The 18451-nt window shown below is 32.3% G+C and overlaps 2 protein-coding genes across 2 annotated transcripts; both read right to left on the bottom strand.

Annotated features, from left to right (window-relative positions):
- Positions 1-1634: 1634 nt before the first annotated feature.
- Positions 1635-3877, bottom strand: LOC105770099 (tetraspanin-2). The gene is made up of 2 exons (XM_052630656.1): positions 3257-3877; positions 1635-2062 (listed from the first exon to the last, which is right to left on the bottom strand). Exons 1-2 carry the CDS (start codon positions 3756-3758, stop codon positions 1755-1757), a joined length of 810 nt encoding a protein of 269 aa, XP_052486616.1. The 5' UTR covers positions 3759-3877; the 3' UTR covers positions 1635-1754.
- A 6354-nt stretch (positions 3878-10231) lies between these two features.
- Positions 10232-11622, bottom strand: LOC105770100 (transcription factor MYBS3). The gene is made up of 3 exons (XM_012591155.2): positions 11103-11622; positions 10784-10980; positions 10232-10679 (listed from the first exon to the last, which is right to left on the bottom strand). Exons 1-3 carry the CDS (start codon positions 11416-11418, stop codon positions 10425-10427), a joined length of 768 nt encoding a protein of 255 aa, XP_012446609.1. The 5' UTR covers positions 11419-11622; the 3' UTR covers positions 10232-10424.
- Between the last annotated feature and the right edge of the window lie 6829 nt (positions 11623-18451).

Below are 18451 nucleotides of genomic sequence, written 5' to 3'. Positions count from 1 at the left end.
AAAATTTTATTACTATAACTCCTTTTTTTCTAAGTAAATTGTCGTTTGCATGTGTGAACACCCAAGTAATTTGGTTACATTTTATTTAACTTTAGCCTTATCGTACCTCGATGAAAAAATATATATGTTTAAGCAATATTTTTTTTGTCGTAATTAAAATATTCATTGTTGATAGTAGTGACTAATTCTCTCGTCATAAGTGCTCTTAAAAAAATAAATTATTAGTATAGTAATTTTGATTAAAAAATTGTATAGTAGCATTTTTAATTAAATTTCTCTTATAAATATATCATTGACCTAACTAATATTAAAAAATAAATAAATGATTTGGATTAATGTTAAAACAAATCCTTGCAATTGGTTATATTACGAAAAGCATTTGACTACTGAAAATTGAAGCAATTGTGTTAGGTCATATAGTTCCGGTTGGTATATTAGTTGTGTTCAAAGAGTTGTGAGAGTGACGTGCACAGTCAATATTTATTTAAAACCCAAAGCAAGAATCAAACAAAACAATTTGGGTTTGTTTTTAAATTGAAAATTCTTACATTTGTCAATTAGTCACCAAAAAACATTAAAAATCCAACCCAAGGTATATTACAATTTACCTACCATTTCACTGTTTAGCAACGTCAAAAATATTTACCAAATATTTCTCACCTACCTTATAACACACCAATCAATTGAAGCTACTAGTAAAGTTGTTGACCATATTGTACATGTGCAAAATGCTAACGTACGTCCCATGTTTTATTAGCACTTGCGGAAGGGTCGAGGAAGGAACAAATCTCTGCTGCTTATAATTTTATAAAGCTAAAATATGGAAAAAGTCAATAAACCAAAAAGAAGGAAGTAAAAGTATATATATTTTTGTCAGTCAAGAAACCCATGCCTTGGTTTTTATTTTATTATTTGGTAAAAGAGAAACCGCAGTTGTTGGGGTCATATTTTCCATTAAGCTGGTGGATTTGAATCTTTATAACAGGTTATTCAACTTCACCTTGAAGCTCTTTTCATTTTGCAGAATAGAATCATATTCCTAATCCTGTGTGTTGATTCTGCATGTAAATATGTCATCTGATATAACCGGAATAGGCCTATCGTCAACAAGCCTCAAAGGCTGTAAATATGAGAGTAGCCTTTATGCTGCATTGATGTAAACCCATGTGCCTTCATATGGACATATCATCCATTTTAAAATACACCCTAATTTCAACTTTTTAGCTTTCACAAGAAACAAATAATATCAGTCCTATCTCCAGGCTGTCCTAGACGCTAGATCCTATGTATTGTTTACTCAGGCTGAAGATTATGAGAAAGTTCCTCAAATCAATGAGTTCCTAAATTTTTAATATATATTTTTTGCAATTTTTTTGAAGGAAAGTAAAAGTATAAAATTGGTAAAAATATTGTGGAAGCTTATTTATTAGAATCAGATTGTAAATTGGTATCTGTTAAAATTTCTATTTATTTCAGTTATTAAAATTTATTCTTATGCATTAACATGATGTACACGTAACACGTCATATTTTATTATTCGGTTATTTCATCAGCAATGACCTCTACGATACTTTTATCATATAAAATCCCTTTGTTTACATTTTCTAGATTAAAAAAAGAAAAAGAAACCCAGAGAATTGGAATATATACACGACATTATTGACTAACAGATGCATTCAACAAAAAAGATGAAAGTAAAAGCAAGCAAATTGCAATGGAAAAATTACAAAGCGGGGAGGGTTTTGAAAGATTTATTAAATCCAACCCTGTTTGTAGCGACGGAAAAGGTCCTCCGTTTGAGCATTCTTCAAAGCACTGCAGGCAATTACATAGACGCATATCAGTACCACCACTGCCACTATGAGAATTATGTTCACTTTCCTCCATTCACTCCTCAAGTTCCCCAACAGACCAGCTCTGCACGATTTGCAGTTATAGCAGAGTTGGGTCTGGTCATTGCTCCACAGATAGCAGTCAGGGTCCCCAGTTGGGTTCGTCGGGTTCGTCCACACAGTTGGGTTCACAAAATTGTAGCCACAGGCTGTAGGAGGCTTACAACATCCTGACTGCCAAACAGAACTTTAAACTAATCAGAAAGTAAATATACACTGGATCGCAAACATGATCAGTCAGTGTGTATGGATATATTGCCAAAACTAGCTACTATAAATTTCATATTATTATTTTTTTTAAAAAAGGTGAACTTTTAATAGCGTCAAAATCCCATGATTTCATATTAATAATTCGTCTGTTAGGCACTTATTACTCCATTGACACTACCTTCTCCGACCCACTAAATGAAAACTTTTTCATCTAACAATTTGTTTTCCCCAGCTGCTCCCACAGTTCAGAAAAAAGGATGCATTATCAAAAGCTATGAATTGATGTAGGGTTTTTAATCTAAATAATATTAAAAAGATACTGAAATGACATGTTTCAAAAATTATGTACCAAAATGGTACATTCAAATGGGTGGAGAGTGGTACATAAACGGCACCACCCTGAATTCTGACATAATTTAGTTAAAAAATATATAATATTTTAGCAGTGGTGCCAAAGTGATAGGCGGCACTTGATAGGCGACACTGGTAGTGCCTATCTAATAGGCGGCACACCTAGCATTTTCCCCACCCCCACTTCCTCATCTTGCTCAACTTTAAAGTATCAATTTAAAAAAAAATAGCAGAACAAAAGAGGCGGCACTGATATTTTAAAATTGAGTTGGATAAGAGAGTGGAGGAGAAAATACTAGGTGTGCCGCATATCAGATAAGCACCATAACCCATTATGTCAGAATTTAGGGTGGTGCCGCCTATGCACCACTTTCCATCCCTTTAAATGTACTAGTTTAGTACATAATTTTTAGAACATATTATTTCAGTATATATAATTTTTTAATATTATTTAGGTAAAAAATCCATTCATCTACTATGAAGATATCAAAACATGCGTATAGATAATCTTGTGGGCATATCTTTGCTTCTAAGTTTAATTACAGAGTTCAGTGTTCATTGTTTGGAAACTGTTCAATCAACAGTTAAAAGTGGACATATTTATGGGATACTTATCCTATGTTCTTACGGTGAGGGAATGAAAATCTAAAGACCAGTTTGGTTGTCTGGAAAACAAGAGTCCTCGTATGAATTCTCTAGAAGGGTAATTATATTTCCATAAAAGGATCACGATAATTGAGATAAAAATGGGCATAACCCACAATTGAAACAAAAAGATCTAAAAAAAAAAGCAGAGAGTGGACTTGCCTGAAGAGGAGAGAGATGAGCGGCAAAGAATTGATCAACGGTGATGTATTGTTGATTTAGCTTAGGACAAACATCGGTGTCAGCTAGACAAGACCTGATCTTATTCCAGCTCTTGGAGTCAACTATGCGGTTTCTAAGCCAGCTGGAGTAGCCATCAACCCTGTACTCCTTGTAACCCTTTCCAGGCACATCGTAGCTGCCATCAGGCCTAGTAACTACGAAAGCAAAGACCAACAAGATGAGGAGGAGAGCAATGAGGATGGCCATACAGCAAAGATAGAAGGCCAAGAGAGTCTTCTTGTAGAAGCAGGCGCCGACAAAACCAGCAAGGGAGACAAGGAGGATGAGGAAGCCAAGGACAATGACAGGCCACCGAAAAAGGTGGATGCAAACGTTGTCAGGCTTTTGGGCGAACCAGATGCCGGCTGCAATGATGGGGATGGAGCAAAGGAAGGCTGCGAAATTGAGAACCGCTGTTATGTAATTAGCTAATCCCATAATTGTTTAAGGATGAGAGCAAAGGAGTTTGGAGAAAAGAGAGCAGAATATCTGAATAAGTCTGAATCTTAGAAGATTGGGTTTTTTGGGCTGTTTTGGACCCTTTTTTTTTTTTTCGGTTCACTGGTTTAGTCAATATTACTTACTAAAAAGTAGCAAGGTCTGCTCTCACTCCCACATTCCAATTTCTTTCTCTATCTTTTTAATTATTAAACAATTCATAAATTATCAAAGAACTTTTGTTAAATTAAATTATTAGTATTTTTAATATAAAAAGATATTTACTTGTTTGACCAATTTAGAACAATGCAAAATTCATGCAAACAATATATATATTTTAAATTTTAATTTGCTTCTCTAAAATCAAGCTCATATTGAGAGTTGAAAATCATACAACTCCAAATTCAATAATTCTATTTGCTTATTTAGCTTTTTATGCGTGTAATATTAGCCATATAAGTAATTTTTTATTTTGAAATTCTTTTATGGTTTTATCAATTAAAATTTTTAATTATTATGTTAAAAGAGAATAGAGATCAAATTTTTATAATTAAAATGGGGCGATTAAATTTAAAACGGGCAGAAAACACATTAACTGAAAATAGGAATAACAAAACTCGAACGATCCAATTTATTTCGAATCAATCCTCACTAGATAGATCTGAGTTTTTTTCTTTTTGAAAAGTGGATGTTGGGTGAGGTGAGGCAGAATGGATTTTTTTTTCTTTTGAAGTATGGGCATAGAATGGTTATAGTAATTGTTTGCCCCGTCCAACTATACGAAATTACCATTTTACACTTACACATAATTATTAGAAGGTAAATTATAAAAATGCATCATATATAACTATTAAAAAAATAAAAATATTTTATATTTAAAGTAAGACAGGGGACAGACTAGAGGACAGGAAAATGGATGTTTCTAATATTCATGGAGTTGATAGTAGTTTTTAAGATCACAAATATAAATATTAGAAGGGTAGAATTATAAAATGCATATAACTATTGAAAGGGTAAAACATTTTGTGTTTGACTTTTTTTTTTTAATTATGTTTAAATTAAAATAGGATAGTGCTAGGTGATGCAAAGATGATTGTATTCAATATTCATGAAAATGGTAGGGGATTTGAAGATTAAACATTCACTATAGAATATATAGATTAAAATAAGGATGGGTGGTACGTTTACCTGCGGTTAGTGTAAAAATAACAGTAACAATAAGATTAGATACTGTAACGATACTGTAGCATGAGACAAAAAATAAACTAAATGTATCGTCTATCCAAACTCACGCTAAGTTTAGAAGTTATCCTACATATTACTTAAACTGTACTTTGTCCCCCCAAAATGATAAAAAAATTGATTTAAACTTTTAAAAATTATAAAGATATAAACTATTAAAATAATAAAATTATATTTTTACCATTATAAAAATATACAATTTAATTTCAACCTCCAAAAAGAATTTTCTGAATCCGCCAACCCCATTAAGTTTATGTAAAATATGCAAAGTCCCATATGTATTAATCTTAAAACCAATTTCGGGCTTTAATAGAAACCCATGTTTAGCCCAAACTTGAAATTTAGATGAATAATTGGACTAACGGCCCGACCTTTGGGCTTCTCTTAAATATTGCAGCACACAGTAATCTACACAATATTAAAAATATTTCTCACATCGTGAAATGTAGCATAATCAAATATATATTACCAATAAAATCACTTTAGTAGTGCAATCCCTTTTTTAAATTGCTTTTCACAACCCTTTAACAACGAGAGTATTTCATTCCCATAAGAAAAATAATGGCAGTATCGTCGGGTTTTATAAAAAACAAAAGTGAGTTATTGGAATGCCCTTCAAAAGTAAGAGAATATTCCAAAAGAAGTGCGGTAATAATGGTGGAGATGGTTCTTGTGCTAGGTATTGGGGTTGCGTTGAGGGTTGCCTGTTACCTGTAGGTGAAATTAGTTAAACCTATTGTATTGGCAATACAGTGCAAGAGCCATTTTGTTGGCTCTGTAGTCCCACAATATCTAGTTGAAGCCGATGTCGAGTGCCCTCAACTAGGATATCAAAGAAACGGGTGGTCATGTCATCTCCTACATGCAACACTTGTACTTGCCAATCTCGCTCCAGCAGCCTCCAAACATTCCTAACTACTACAACAGAACAGACTCGAGAATTCCTGTTGTTCACCACCTGGACGGCCTGTAAACAGCCACTCTCCAACAGCACTTTTCTATGCCCTTTATTTCAGGCCAGGTCCAAGCCAATGTAAATCGCCCAAATCTGCATAACAAGGACATCGCAAGAATAATAAGTTCTTATTCTTCCATATCTGCCAGCAACCACTCCAAACAGCACGTTCCACTCAACCCTTTCATGCATATGATCCTGTCCTACCCGTAAGTTAGACAATAACCAGTCCGATAATTCTCTAGAAAAGAAAGCACGTTGTTGCGTTGCTACTAATAATCGCTCCCACATCCCTTTAACCACCCCGCAGTCTCGGAGGACGTGAATGATGCTTTCAAGCTGTGCACCACACACAGCACAGCCGCTATTGTCGCAGAGCCCTATTTGAAATAGTTCAGTTTTGCACAAGATCCTCTCCCTCATTACCAACCATAATAAAAACCGTACCCTTGGAAGTAAGGCACTTTTCCAGACCATTTTCCACTGCCGACTCCCAGCACTAGCTAAAGTACCTAACAACCTGCTATATTCCCCTCGAATTGTGAAAAGACCTAGAGAGTTGTCATTCCAACATGTATCAGGCCCTGCTAATGCACTCTGTGTTGGTATTGACCCTATCCGGAACAAAGTATCTAAATCTAACAGTCGACCAAACTTCCCTCAGATCAACAGTCACCATGCATATATCGACATATCACGCATCCTTGCATTCTCCAAACGATCATTTAACCTCAAGGCTAAGTTTCGAAACGGCCCAAGATTACCATCCCATGCATCATCCCAAAGCCGAACGTTCGACCCGTCACTAACATTCTACCTTAAGTTCTCACGTAAGAGGCTCTATACATTATGCGAGTCTCAAGGCCTAATTTCAGATCCATAGATGTGATGGGCCAATAACAAGATCAAAGGCCAAGCAAATCAAATTAATATTCGATTAAAGACAATATGTGAAAATGAATCTTTTCACGGAAAGGAGGAAGGATACATTCATAGAATAGGTGGAATTTATTAAAGTCAATTCAACCAAGTTATCAGTTTTCAAGCTAAAAAAATTAGTCAACTTGTGACGAGTTTTTTGACGGGATCCAAACATTTATTGGCTTAGATGTCTGCATAGAGTTTGAAGAATTATCTCTTAGTTTCGAAATGCAGTTTAAATCACTCAATTTCGAGTTCGGAAACTCAAATTATAACCATCTTAGTGAAGATCGCGCAAGAAGAATTTCTAAACAGGATTATTATGAAATTTATGAGTTTCGGGTTTTTTATTCGAGTTTAAATCATATTGGGTTCGAATTTCATGCTTAATTTTTATTATATATGAGCTCAATATTGTATTTATTAAGTTTTATTATTTTATTATTTATTTATTCGGAATTTTAAATAATTTTAAGCTAATTAAGAGTTTTATATGAAAAAAAAGATTTAGTTTAAAACTAGTTGTTTATTGTTTATTGAGTTTAGTATACCTTCACCATTCTTCATTTACTCTTTTTTGCGCCGTCATCGGAGATTAGGTTTTAGCTTCTTTTCTTTAAATTTTATTAACAAATTTTTATTAATATCTATGATGTATTTTCTATGAAAAAGATATCTATGATATTTTGTTAATTATAAAAGTTAAACTTAAAATAATGGTTTAAAATTGGATACCTGACTTGTGAGTTAATCCATGGATCTATTATTTTAGATATATTAGACTGATAAAAGAAATTCTATGCATATTGGCTACAGATTCTAAATAGCCTCTTTAAACAAATCATTTAATTTAAATTTAAAATCACAATAATTTTATTTTTAATTTTAATGCACTTTAAAATAAAAATAAATAATTATTTAAATATTTTAAATAATTAAATTGAATGGATAAAAACTTAGAATGTAACATGAAAAATAAAATAAACACCACATAAAACCATCAATATTTAAAATATAAATGATATCAATTTTAACTTAAGAGTAACACAAAACTAATTTTTATCATTTTTTTTCTTTTCCTTTACATTCTCCTATTTTCTCAGGTAAAATAAAAACAAAACCTCAAACCCCAACATTTACCGTGTGCTTATTTATTTACTTTTTACCAGTAATTATAAATTATAGATGTAAGGAATGGGATTGCTGCATTCACTAGTGATTATAATTAATTATGTTTTCTTCTTCCAATTTTATTTATAATTATTAATACCATTAATATTAGGTTTCCACTTTTCAGATAACAGAACTTAACACCGCATTGATGTTACAGATAGTAAATAAAAACATGGCTGTTTGTTGAAAGGTCACTGTCTTAAAATTTATATAATAATTACGAAAATGAATTTCATATGAATTTTTCAATTTTGGACAAACCAATCCATCTTATTCATACAGACACAGACGTACACTAGTGTTTCTTTTAGGGTTAATTCATAAGATATCCTTAAATTATAATTAATCCCCAAATTTACAATATTTTAATTAGATTTACATAGCTTAGGATTATCTAAGAGTTGAACCTCTTGTTTAATGATCCATTTAAAATATTAAATAAACTGAAAATTAATATTTCCATGATTTGAGTTTTTCAAGCATATTAGAAATTTTTTCAATAAAAAGTGTGGAAAATGATAAATAGGTTGTGAAGTTTTTCAATTCTTTTTAACATCATCTTTAAATATTTTAATTTTAAAATTTATCAAACAATCTAATTGTATTTTCTACTTAATTTTAAAAACAACAGCTAAGTGAGGATAACTATTTTACTACATTTTGGTAATAAAATAAACAGTGATTTGGAATTATAACAACAACATGACATTTATTATTAACCAAAATTTTACGAACCGAATATAGTAGAGACAGTTTTGATACGTCCCCTTCCACTGCAATACTAATCATTATATTATTCCAATTGTCACCTACACTTATATATATTCGATACCCAATTTGGAATTTATTACTATTTTAATACAAAACAAAATATTTTGGTAACAAAATTCAATGCCGGTACTGTTATTGTAGATCATTGGAAGCATGTGGTGGACAAGCTTCATTTCCTTATCTTCATAAAAAAGGGTGGAGTCCAAATTTGCCTTGAATCGAAGGTGTGCCAATTTCCTAGTCACACGATCTCTTTCTTTGTATAGATTTTGTTGGAGTCATTTCAAGTGATGATAATGCATGCATGTATGTACCGCCACCAATTCAATGTACATGAATATAAAATTCCAAGATATTAAAAAAAAATACTTGGTAGGTTGAATTAAGAAAAACACTATAAAAAGGTAAATATATTCATTGAACTTTCAAAAGATTAAAATTATGACTTTCAGAAAAGAAAAAGTCAGCAGTCAAAATTTCATTTTCCTTTCCCAATTTGTAAGTTGGGTTTCTTTGGGTCTATCTTTTACTAATTGTTGGTAATTCCAGATTAATGTTTTTTTCTTTATAGGTGAAATTTCAATCTATGATGAAGCCAATATAGCAAATGGTCCCAGATCATTACCTGCTGGGACAAGATATACGTTGTCTTTTCTTATGTATTTATCCACCAATGTCAGTTATGTTATGTGCCACAATTACACCTTTCTTGAAAAAGTGCAGCCTATTTATTAACATTTGTTCATAAATTTGTAAAAGACCAGAAGAAGGATCTGGGTCAGCAGCTGTTTAGAAAAAAAACACACAAGTTACAAATCTTTCCTGTCAAAGCAGAGGCCTGGTATTAAATGTAGATTTTTCAATTAAAAGTTTAATAACATGGGTTTTCCTCGTTTTAATTTGGTCAATTTTGATAAAGCCCACATGCTGGGATTCCATTAATTTTCAAAAAAGAGAGGTTTATCTTCCATGATGATCAATCAGTTTGGTTCTTTTCCACAACTGTCGTTGTTTACACAGCTAGCACCAAAAAATGAAGCGATAAAGTTGTCACCATTGCAAATCATAGATTGAACATAAAGGTAGTTTGATTTGGCCAATTTAACATGCATTGAAAAAGAAAGAAAAAAGAAGAAGAAGAAGAAGAAGGAAATTCTGGGTTTTTCGATGAGGAACTGATGAAGATGATGACTTAATTTAATTTTTATATAATGCTATTTCCCATACTAAAAACCGTGGGAAAATTAGGCTTAGGCCCATAGGAATAACTGATTATATATAATCGCCAGCAATAATGGACAAATTAATGAATTAAGCCGAGCTTCTACTAATAATAATATCATGCATCACCTCTAGACAAAAGTCTGAGAATACCTTGATTATCCAAAAGAAGAAAAAAAAACCCATCATGTATCGCCACAAAACTGGTTGTCTAAATTGGATAATATTAAAGGAATAATAATTGATCATTTTGAGAAAATATTTACTAATCTGGAAATTTACCATAAATAATGCTACTAATCACTAGTATTAGGTGGCTTCATTTTAATCAGTCTGAACATGAACTACATGGTTTCTCATTTCAGTTTTGTTCTTAGCAGGTGTCAAGTAACGCTAATAGATCTGATAAGGAGGGTTGTCGGGGATGACTTATTGTTTTCTTCTAAACCCGGTCTTGGGGCGGCAAGTTTGAGCTCCAAATCGGGCACCAGATTTGAAGACATGGATTCTGCTGTTGCATTTGATGTTTTTGTCTGAGAATCAATGTATCCGTACTGCAACTTATCGAACATGAGATGATGATGATGCTGGGAGTTAGAGGTATTAACATGAGGTGCAACCATGCTACTGCTTCTAACCTGTCATGTTCATGGGATGTCTCTGGTTAGATTTTTAATTAGGATGTAAACTGAAGGACCATAACTATGGATATGATAATTATATAATTATATATAGTATATACCATGTCAAACAAGCTGGAACGGCGCTTCTTTTTGTTGAGAGTTGACTGTCGAAGAAAATACTTTTGAGCATGGCTTGCAACTTGGGTTGGAGTTCTTGTAGTCACGAAGTTTTTAGAGATGCCTCTCCAGTCTCCTTTCCCTAGCTTCTCCAACCCTACTAAAAACACTCGATGTTCCTCCTCTGTCCATGGAACTCCTGACCAATCCAAACAATTCTGGTTATTTATTTTTCTAAGGAAAAACAATCTTACCAAACACAACCTGATATGAATAGTATGGTTCTATTTTAATGAGTTTGTTTGATAAAAAGAAACAAACCTTTCTTTCTTTCATGAGATGGGGCCATGAGACCATCAGATAGATAACCAATATTGGAAGTAGTTTTATCAGAAAGTTCATCCATGGAGATTCTAGGAGAAGACAAAGAAGATGAAGGAGAGGGGGATGAAGGAGAGGCTGAAGACGATAAGCAATCCATGCTAATACTCTTCTTCAGACTGTCTGATGATGATGAAGAGATGCCAAGTTGAACACCGAAAAGCCTAAGTCCTCCCACAACACTAGACCCTCTAAAAGTGGTGCAGGTCCTTGAATTATGGCCTATGTTTCCACAATGTGAGCATTTCCTGCCCATTTCTGTCCAGACAAAGCTCAAACAAACCAAGCACACCCAAAAATAACAACCTCAAACAGACACAGAGATCAGAGACAGGAAAAAAAAAAGGAAAAATAGAAAGAGAGAGAGAGAGAGAAGAAGAAGAATTAAATAAGAGATATGTTGGGAGGTATATATGATGATGGAGTAGGTGTGGGGTTTATGAAAATGGAGGCATACCTAGAGAAGGTGATTGGATGGACATAGTTTATTGTTGGATATTTTTTTTTTCCTACTTGGGGTTCCAAACAAATGAAAAATACAATACCACACTTCTCCTAATAGATTTCTTCTGTTTTTTATATTATCTCATGCTCCGCATCTTTTCTTTTCCTTTTTTTTCATCCATGGACAATGTAGCAAGCATGATATATACATATATGCGGTAATGTTTTTCATCCATAGACAATGTAGCAAGCATGATATATTTTATGTATTTTGAGGTCTAAAGTTGTAATTCTTCGGTCATGCCTTGCTCTTGTCTACTCCTCTTCACTTATAACCATAGGTATTCTCTTCCATTTTATGATCTAAATCTAATTTTATTTGAGTCGAGAGTGATATTTAGGTCAATATTAAATTAAATAATTTATATACATCGATACACATACATATACATATAGTTTCTCTCTAATTGCTGACTCTAACAAAATACATAGTGTGGACAATAATGAAAAGAAATACGAGAGAAAGAAAGGGGAAGACGAAGATCATCCAATAGTTTGGAGGTGTGGACTTGAGAAAGAAAGGGATAAGAAATATCTTAGAAAATCAGGTGTTTCAAACTTTGAACCAACATAAATTACTAAGGAATTTCAATGATAAATAAAACCCTTGCTGCCAACAGAGTATGATAACTAAATGAATTAATAAATATATGTGGTATTTGTTTCTCTCGCATAAAAATAAATAATTTATATGCTTAATGTTATTGTGAATTAATACTAAAAATAAAAAATTGTCAATGTCAATTCCACTATTTTTTTTATTATCAAACATTATTCATTTATTTCATTATAATGAAAAATTAGAATTATGAAACAATATTTGACTTTTGTAAAAAGAAAGAAAATAAAAGGATATTTTTGCAACAACCTAAATTTTTAGTGGTGTCTGAAACAGTGGTTCGAGACCACTAAATTCAACAAGTGAGCTCGTAAATTTTATTATATACTGTTTATGAGTCGATTGTGAATTTAGGAAGGCTTATGAATTATAGTGAATTATGCTTTAGAAATATTTGTTAGATTAATTAGTTTTGAAAACGAGGTATTGTGACCTCAATTTTATAAACCGAGCTCTAAATATTTTTATAAATATTTACGGAGTCTCATTAAGGTATTATTAAAGTTTCGTTAGAAAATTTTATCGTTTCGATAGTTAATTAATTAAAAATAACTAAATTAAAAAGAGTGCAAAACTTGCTAAAGTGATTAAATCGCATAAATGGTAAATAAGGGAGGACTAAAAGGGAAATTAGACACCCAAGGAATGGCTGAGGCGGTATAAGCAGAAAAAATCTTGGAATTAGGTGATTTAAGGGCAAAATTGTAAATTTGATAAAATTAAGCTTAAATAAAAAGAAATCTAAAGATTTCTAGGCAGTTCTTCTTCAATTCTCAGTCAAAAATAGCCATTAGAGAGCTTCTTAAGTTGTTTTTTTTTATATATATTTTAACTTCATGTAAGTTTAATTCTTACTTTTCTCGAAATTTTTATATTTTTGAGACTTTATTAGGTCCAACTATCTAATTCATTAGTTTTTGATTCTATGGGTAATTTTGAAAGTTACCATTGATGAGTGCTGGATTTTATGATGAATTAACATGTATTTGAAGTTTTAATTTTGTTATATGAAGATTTTATCAAGTAATTTCAATAGAAATTTATTTTAGGACCAAATTGTGAAAAATATTAAATCTTAGGGTTTGTTATTAAAGTCTGTTTATTAAGGGCTATGTAATAGCTTATAATATTTAGATAAAATATTAATTGAGAAAATTTATCTCATTTGATAAGTTAATTGGTAAGGGACTAAATTGTAAAAATTGTAAAAATTGGGGTAATTGTGTAATTTAGAAATTTGAGGGGTATAAATTGTGAAGTGGATTGAAATTGAAATATATGCTAATGAATGAAAGATTTTGCATTCTAGTTCAAGAGCTCGTAGATCAACGAGAAAAAGGGAAATTAGTCGAGTAGTCTCTAAATTATTACCAATTTTACAATCCAACCCAAGTAAGTTCATATGGTTAAACTTTCATGATTATGTGTTAATTTAGGAATGGTATAATATATTTATTTATATTTTTTTGTTGAGTTAAGATTATTATAAAAGTATGAAAATTGAATTGAATGTTTAAAATGAGTAGAACGCAGGATTGAGTATGATCGTTCCGTAGAAAAGAATGAGTAGATTATGGTTCCGTGGAAAAGAATGTTTAAAATTTAGTGTGTCGAAATTGTCCATTGAAAGTAAAAGGCTGTGAATTCCATGTTGATTTGATGTTGCTACCTTTTCAGGAATTTGATGTTATTTTGGGAATGGATTGGTTGGCGAAGCATGATGCTGTAGTAAATTGTAGAGAAAAACGGATTGATCTGAAATGTCAGACAGGTGAAATGATTACTGTTAAGTTTGAGAATCCGAAAGAAATTATTAGAATTATTTAAGCTTTTTCAGCTCAGAAACTAATGCGGAAAGGTAATAACGCATTTTTAGCCTATATTCTTGATACCCAGGATTCTGAATCGAAGCTAGAACAGTTACTAATTGTTAATGAGTTTGTTAATGTGTTTCCTGAGGAGTTGTCGAGTTTACTACCTGATCGTGAAGTTGAATTATAATTAATGTAATTCCGGGAACAGTTCTTATATCGATAACACCATACCGTATGGCATCAGCTGAGTTAAAGGAATTAAAGACATAGTTGTAAGAGTTATTGGACAAAGGGTTCATCAGATCGAGTATGTCTCCTTGGGCTGCACCTGTCTTATTTGTGAAAAATAAAGATGGTTCTTTGAGACTGTGTATAGACTATAGACAGTTGAACAAGGCCACAATTAAAAATAAATATATTTTGCCTCATATTGACGATTTGTTTGACCAACTAAAAGGTGTTGTAGTATTTTCGAAGATAGACCTCAGATCCGGGTATTATCAGTTGAAGGTTAAAGAGTGTGATGTGCTGAAGAGTGCTTTCAGAACTCGGTATGGTCACTATGAGTTTTTGGTAATGCCATTTGGTTTGACCAATGCTCTTGCTACTTTTATGGATCTAATGAATCAAATTTTTCAACCTTACTTGGATAGATTTGTGGTTGTGTTTATTGATGATATACTGATCTATTCTAAGACAAAATCTGAGCATGTACAACACTTGAGAACTGTGTTGCAGATTTTGAGAGAAAAACAATTGTATGCAAAGTTTAATAAATGTGAATTTTGGCTTCATGAGGTCAGATTTCTGGGTCATATTGTATTAGCCGAAGGGATTCGAGTGGACTCGAGTAAAGTATTTGCAGTGGTGAATTGGAAAACTCCAAAGAATATAACAGAAGTGCGAAGTTTTCTGAGTTTAGTAGGATATTACCGCCAATTTGTCAAGAACTTTTAAATGATTGCTTCACCGATGACTCGATTACGACAGAAAAATGTACAATTTGTTTGGTCTGATGAGTGTCAACAGAGTTTTGATCAGTTGAAGAAAATGCTAACAGAAGCTCCGATCTTGACTCAGCCAGAATCGAGTGTACCGTATGTTATTTACAATGATGAGTCTTTAAATGGATTGGGTTGTGTACTCATACAGTCGGGAAAAGTAGTGGCCTATGCTTCTCGACAGTTAAAACTGCATGAGAAGAATTATCCTACACATGATCTTGAGTTGGCTACAATTGTGTTTGTTTTGAAAATCTGGAGACACTATTTATACGCCGAGAAATATTATGTGTTTACAAATCTCAAAAGTTTGAAATAATTGATGACTCAGAAAGAGCTGAATTTGAGATAGAGACGGTGGTTAGAGATACTAAAACATTATGACATGGTTATTGACTACCACTCGGGAAAGGCTAATGTGGTTGCAGATGCACTTAGTCGAAAGTCATCATTGTTTGCACTTCGAGCGATGAATGCTCATTTGTCTCTTAATAAAGACGGTTCTATATTAGCAGAATTGAGAACGAAACCTATGTTCCTTCAATGAATTCGAGAGTTGTAAGATAATGATCCAAAATTGGTGTTGAAACGACAAATGGTTCGGGACAAGTTGAGTTTAGAGTATACCATTGATGATAATGGTATGTTGCGTTATCGCAATAGAATTTGTGTTCCGAATAATTCAGATTTGAAAAATGACATTCTTTCTAAAGCTCACAGTAGCATGTATTTCATTCATCCGAGTAGTACAAAAATGTATTGTGATTTGAAAAGAATGTATTGGTGGCCGGGCATGAAACGAGAGATTTGTGAGTTTGTGGCAAAGTGTCTGATTTGTCAACAAGTTAAAGCAGAACATCATGTACCAACAGGTTTGTTATAACCTGTCATGATTCTTGAGTTGAAATGGGAGCATGTCACGATGGATTTTGTACTTGGATTACATGTGACTCCGAGAAAGAAAGATTCAATCTGGGTGATTGTTGATAAATTGACTAAATCGAAACATTTTATCCCGGTCCGAATAGACTTTTCGCTTGAAAAGTTAGCGAAATTGTATATATCAGAGATTGTGAAGTTACATAAGGTTCCCACATCCATTATTTCAGATTGGGATCTGAGGTTTACATCGAGATTTTAGAGTAAATTACAAGAAGCTCTAAGTACAAAGCTAAATTTCAGCACTACATTTCATCCTCAGACGGACGAGCAGCTAGAACGAGTGATTCAAATTTTGGAATACATGTTGAGGTGTTGCATACTCGAGTTTGGAGATAGTTGGGAAAGGTATTTACCGTTAGCTGAATTTGCATATAACAACAGTTATCAATCCACATAAAAATGACAACATTTGAAGCTCTTTATGGAAGAAAATGTAAGACTCCGTTGTATTGGTCTGAATTGAGTGAATCCAAGCTAGTAGGAGTTGACTTAATCCGAGAAACTGAAAATAAATTTCAAATTATCCAGGACAGTTTGAAGACTGTTTCTAACCGTCAGAAGTCATATGCAGATTTGAAAAGAAGAGAAATGAAATTTGATGTGGGTGGTCGAGTATTCTTAAAAGTTTCACCGTGGAATAAAGTATTGCGGTTTGGTAGAAAAGGGAAACTGAGCCCAAGATTTATCGGACCGTATGAGATTGTTGAAAGAATTGGCCCTGTGGCTTATCGGTTAGCTTTGCCTCTGGAACTTGAGAAAATTCATAATGTGTTTCACGTATCGATGTTGAGATGGTACAAATCAGATCCTTCACATGTGATTCCTCATAGTAAAATTGAGCTACAACCGGATATGACGTACTCAAAAGAACTGATAAAATTTTGGCTCGAGAGGTTAAAGAAAGACGGAATAAACAAGTACCATTAGTTAAAGAATTATGGCACTGTCATGGTTCGGAGGAGGCTACTTGGGAAACAGAAGAATCGATGAGATCACAGTATCCGAACTAATTCTCAGGTAACAAATTTCCAGGACGAAATTTCCTAAAGGGGGAGAGTTGTAACAACCTAAATTTTCAGTGGTGTCGGAAACAGTGGTTCAAGACCACTAAATCTGACAAGTGAGCTCGTAAATTTTATTATATACTGTTTATGAGTCGATTGTGAATTTAGGAAGGCTTATGAATTAGTGAATTATACTTTAGAAATATTTGTTAGATTAATTGGTTTTGAAAACGAGGTATCGAGACCTCAATTTTATAAACTGAGTTTTAAATATTTTTATAAATATTTATGGAGTGTCATTAAGGTAGTATTAAAGTTTTGTTAGAAAATTTTATTGTTTCAATATGACTAAATTGAAAATGGTGCAAAACTTGCAAATTAATTAAATAGCATAAATGGTAAATAAGGGAGGACTAAAAGGGAAATTAGACACCCAAGGAATGGCTGAGGCGGCATAAGCAGAAAAAATCTTGGAATTAGGTGATTTAAGGGCAAAATTGTAAATTTGGTAAAATTAAGCTTAAATAAAAAGAAATCTAAAGATTTCTAAGTAATTCTTCTTCAATTCTCAGCAAAAAACAGCCATTAGAGAGATTCTTAAGCTGATTTTTATATTTTTACTTCATGTAAGTTTAACTCTTACTTTTCTCTTGAAATTTTTATGTTTTTGTGACTTTTACAATTAGGTCCAACTATCTAATTCATTAGTTTTTGATTTTATGGGTAATTTTGAAAGTTGCCATTGATGAGTGCTGGATTTTATAATGAATTAACATATATTTGAAAATTTAATTTTGTTATATGAAGATTTTATCAAGTTATTTCAATAGAAATTGATTTTAGGACCAAATTGTGAAAATATTAAATCTTAGGGTTTGGTATTAAATTATATTTATTAAGGGCTGTGTAATAGCTTATAATATTTAGATAAAGTGTTAATTGAGAAAAATTATCTCATTTGATAAGTTAATTGGTGAGAGACTAAATTGCAAAAATTGTAAAAGTTGGGGTAATTGTGTAATTTAGAAATTTGAGAGGTATAAATTGTGAAGTGGAATGAAATTTATATATATGCTAATGAATGAAAAATTTTACATTCTAGATCAAGAGCTCGTAGATCAACGAGAAAAAGGGAAATTAGCCGAGTAGTCTCTAAACTATTACCAATTTTACAATCCAACCCAAGTAAGTTCATATGGTTAAAATTTCATGATTATGTGCTAATTTAGGAATGGTATAATATATTTTTTTATATTTTGTTGTTGAAATTAATATTATTGTAAAAGTATGAAAATTGAATTGAATGTTTAAGTAGAACGAAGGATTGAGTACGATCGTTCCATGGAAAAGAATGAGTAGACCATGGTTGGACCATGACAATGTTTAAATGTAAGACCATAGTTGA

The sequence above is a fragment of the Gossypium raimondii genome, chromosome 5 (assembly GCF_025698545.1).
Source record: "Gossypium raimondii isolate GPD5lz chromosome 5, ASM2569854v1, whole genome shotgun sequence".
In the NCBI taxonomy this organism is placed as follows: Eukaryota; Viridiplantae; Streptophyta; class Magnoliopsida; order Malvales; family Malvaceae; genus Gossypium; species Gossypium raimondii.
Note: the sequence above shows the minus strand (reverse complement) of the source record. Positions and strands in the feature narration are given on the sequence as shown.

Excerpts from the sequence above, each read along its gene's own strand:
- LOC105770100 (XM_012591155.2), bottom strand. The coding sequence starts at position 11,418 with ATGGGCAGGAAATGCTCACATTGTGGAAACATAGGCCATAATTCAAGG. Across the intron at positions 10,981-11,102 it reads ATCTCATGAAAGAAAGAAAG|GAGTTCCATGGACAGAGGAG; the intron begins GTTTGTTTCTTT and ends TGGATTGGTCAG. Across the intron at positions 10,680-10,783 it reads GTTCCAGCTTGTTTGACATG|GTTAGAAGCAGTAGCATGGT; the intron begins GTATATACTATA and ends TGAACATGACAG.
- LOC105770099 (XM_052630656.1), bottom strand. The coding sequence starts at position 3,758 with ATGGGATTAGCTAATTACATAACAGCGGTTCTCAATTTCGCAGCCTTC. Across the intron at positions 2,063-3,256 it reads TCTCTCTCCTCTTCAGGCAA|GATGTTGTAAGCCTCCTACA; the intron begins GTCCACTCTCTG and ends TTTGGCAGTCAG.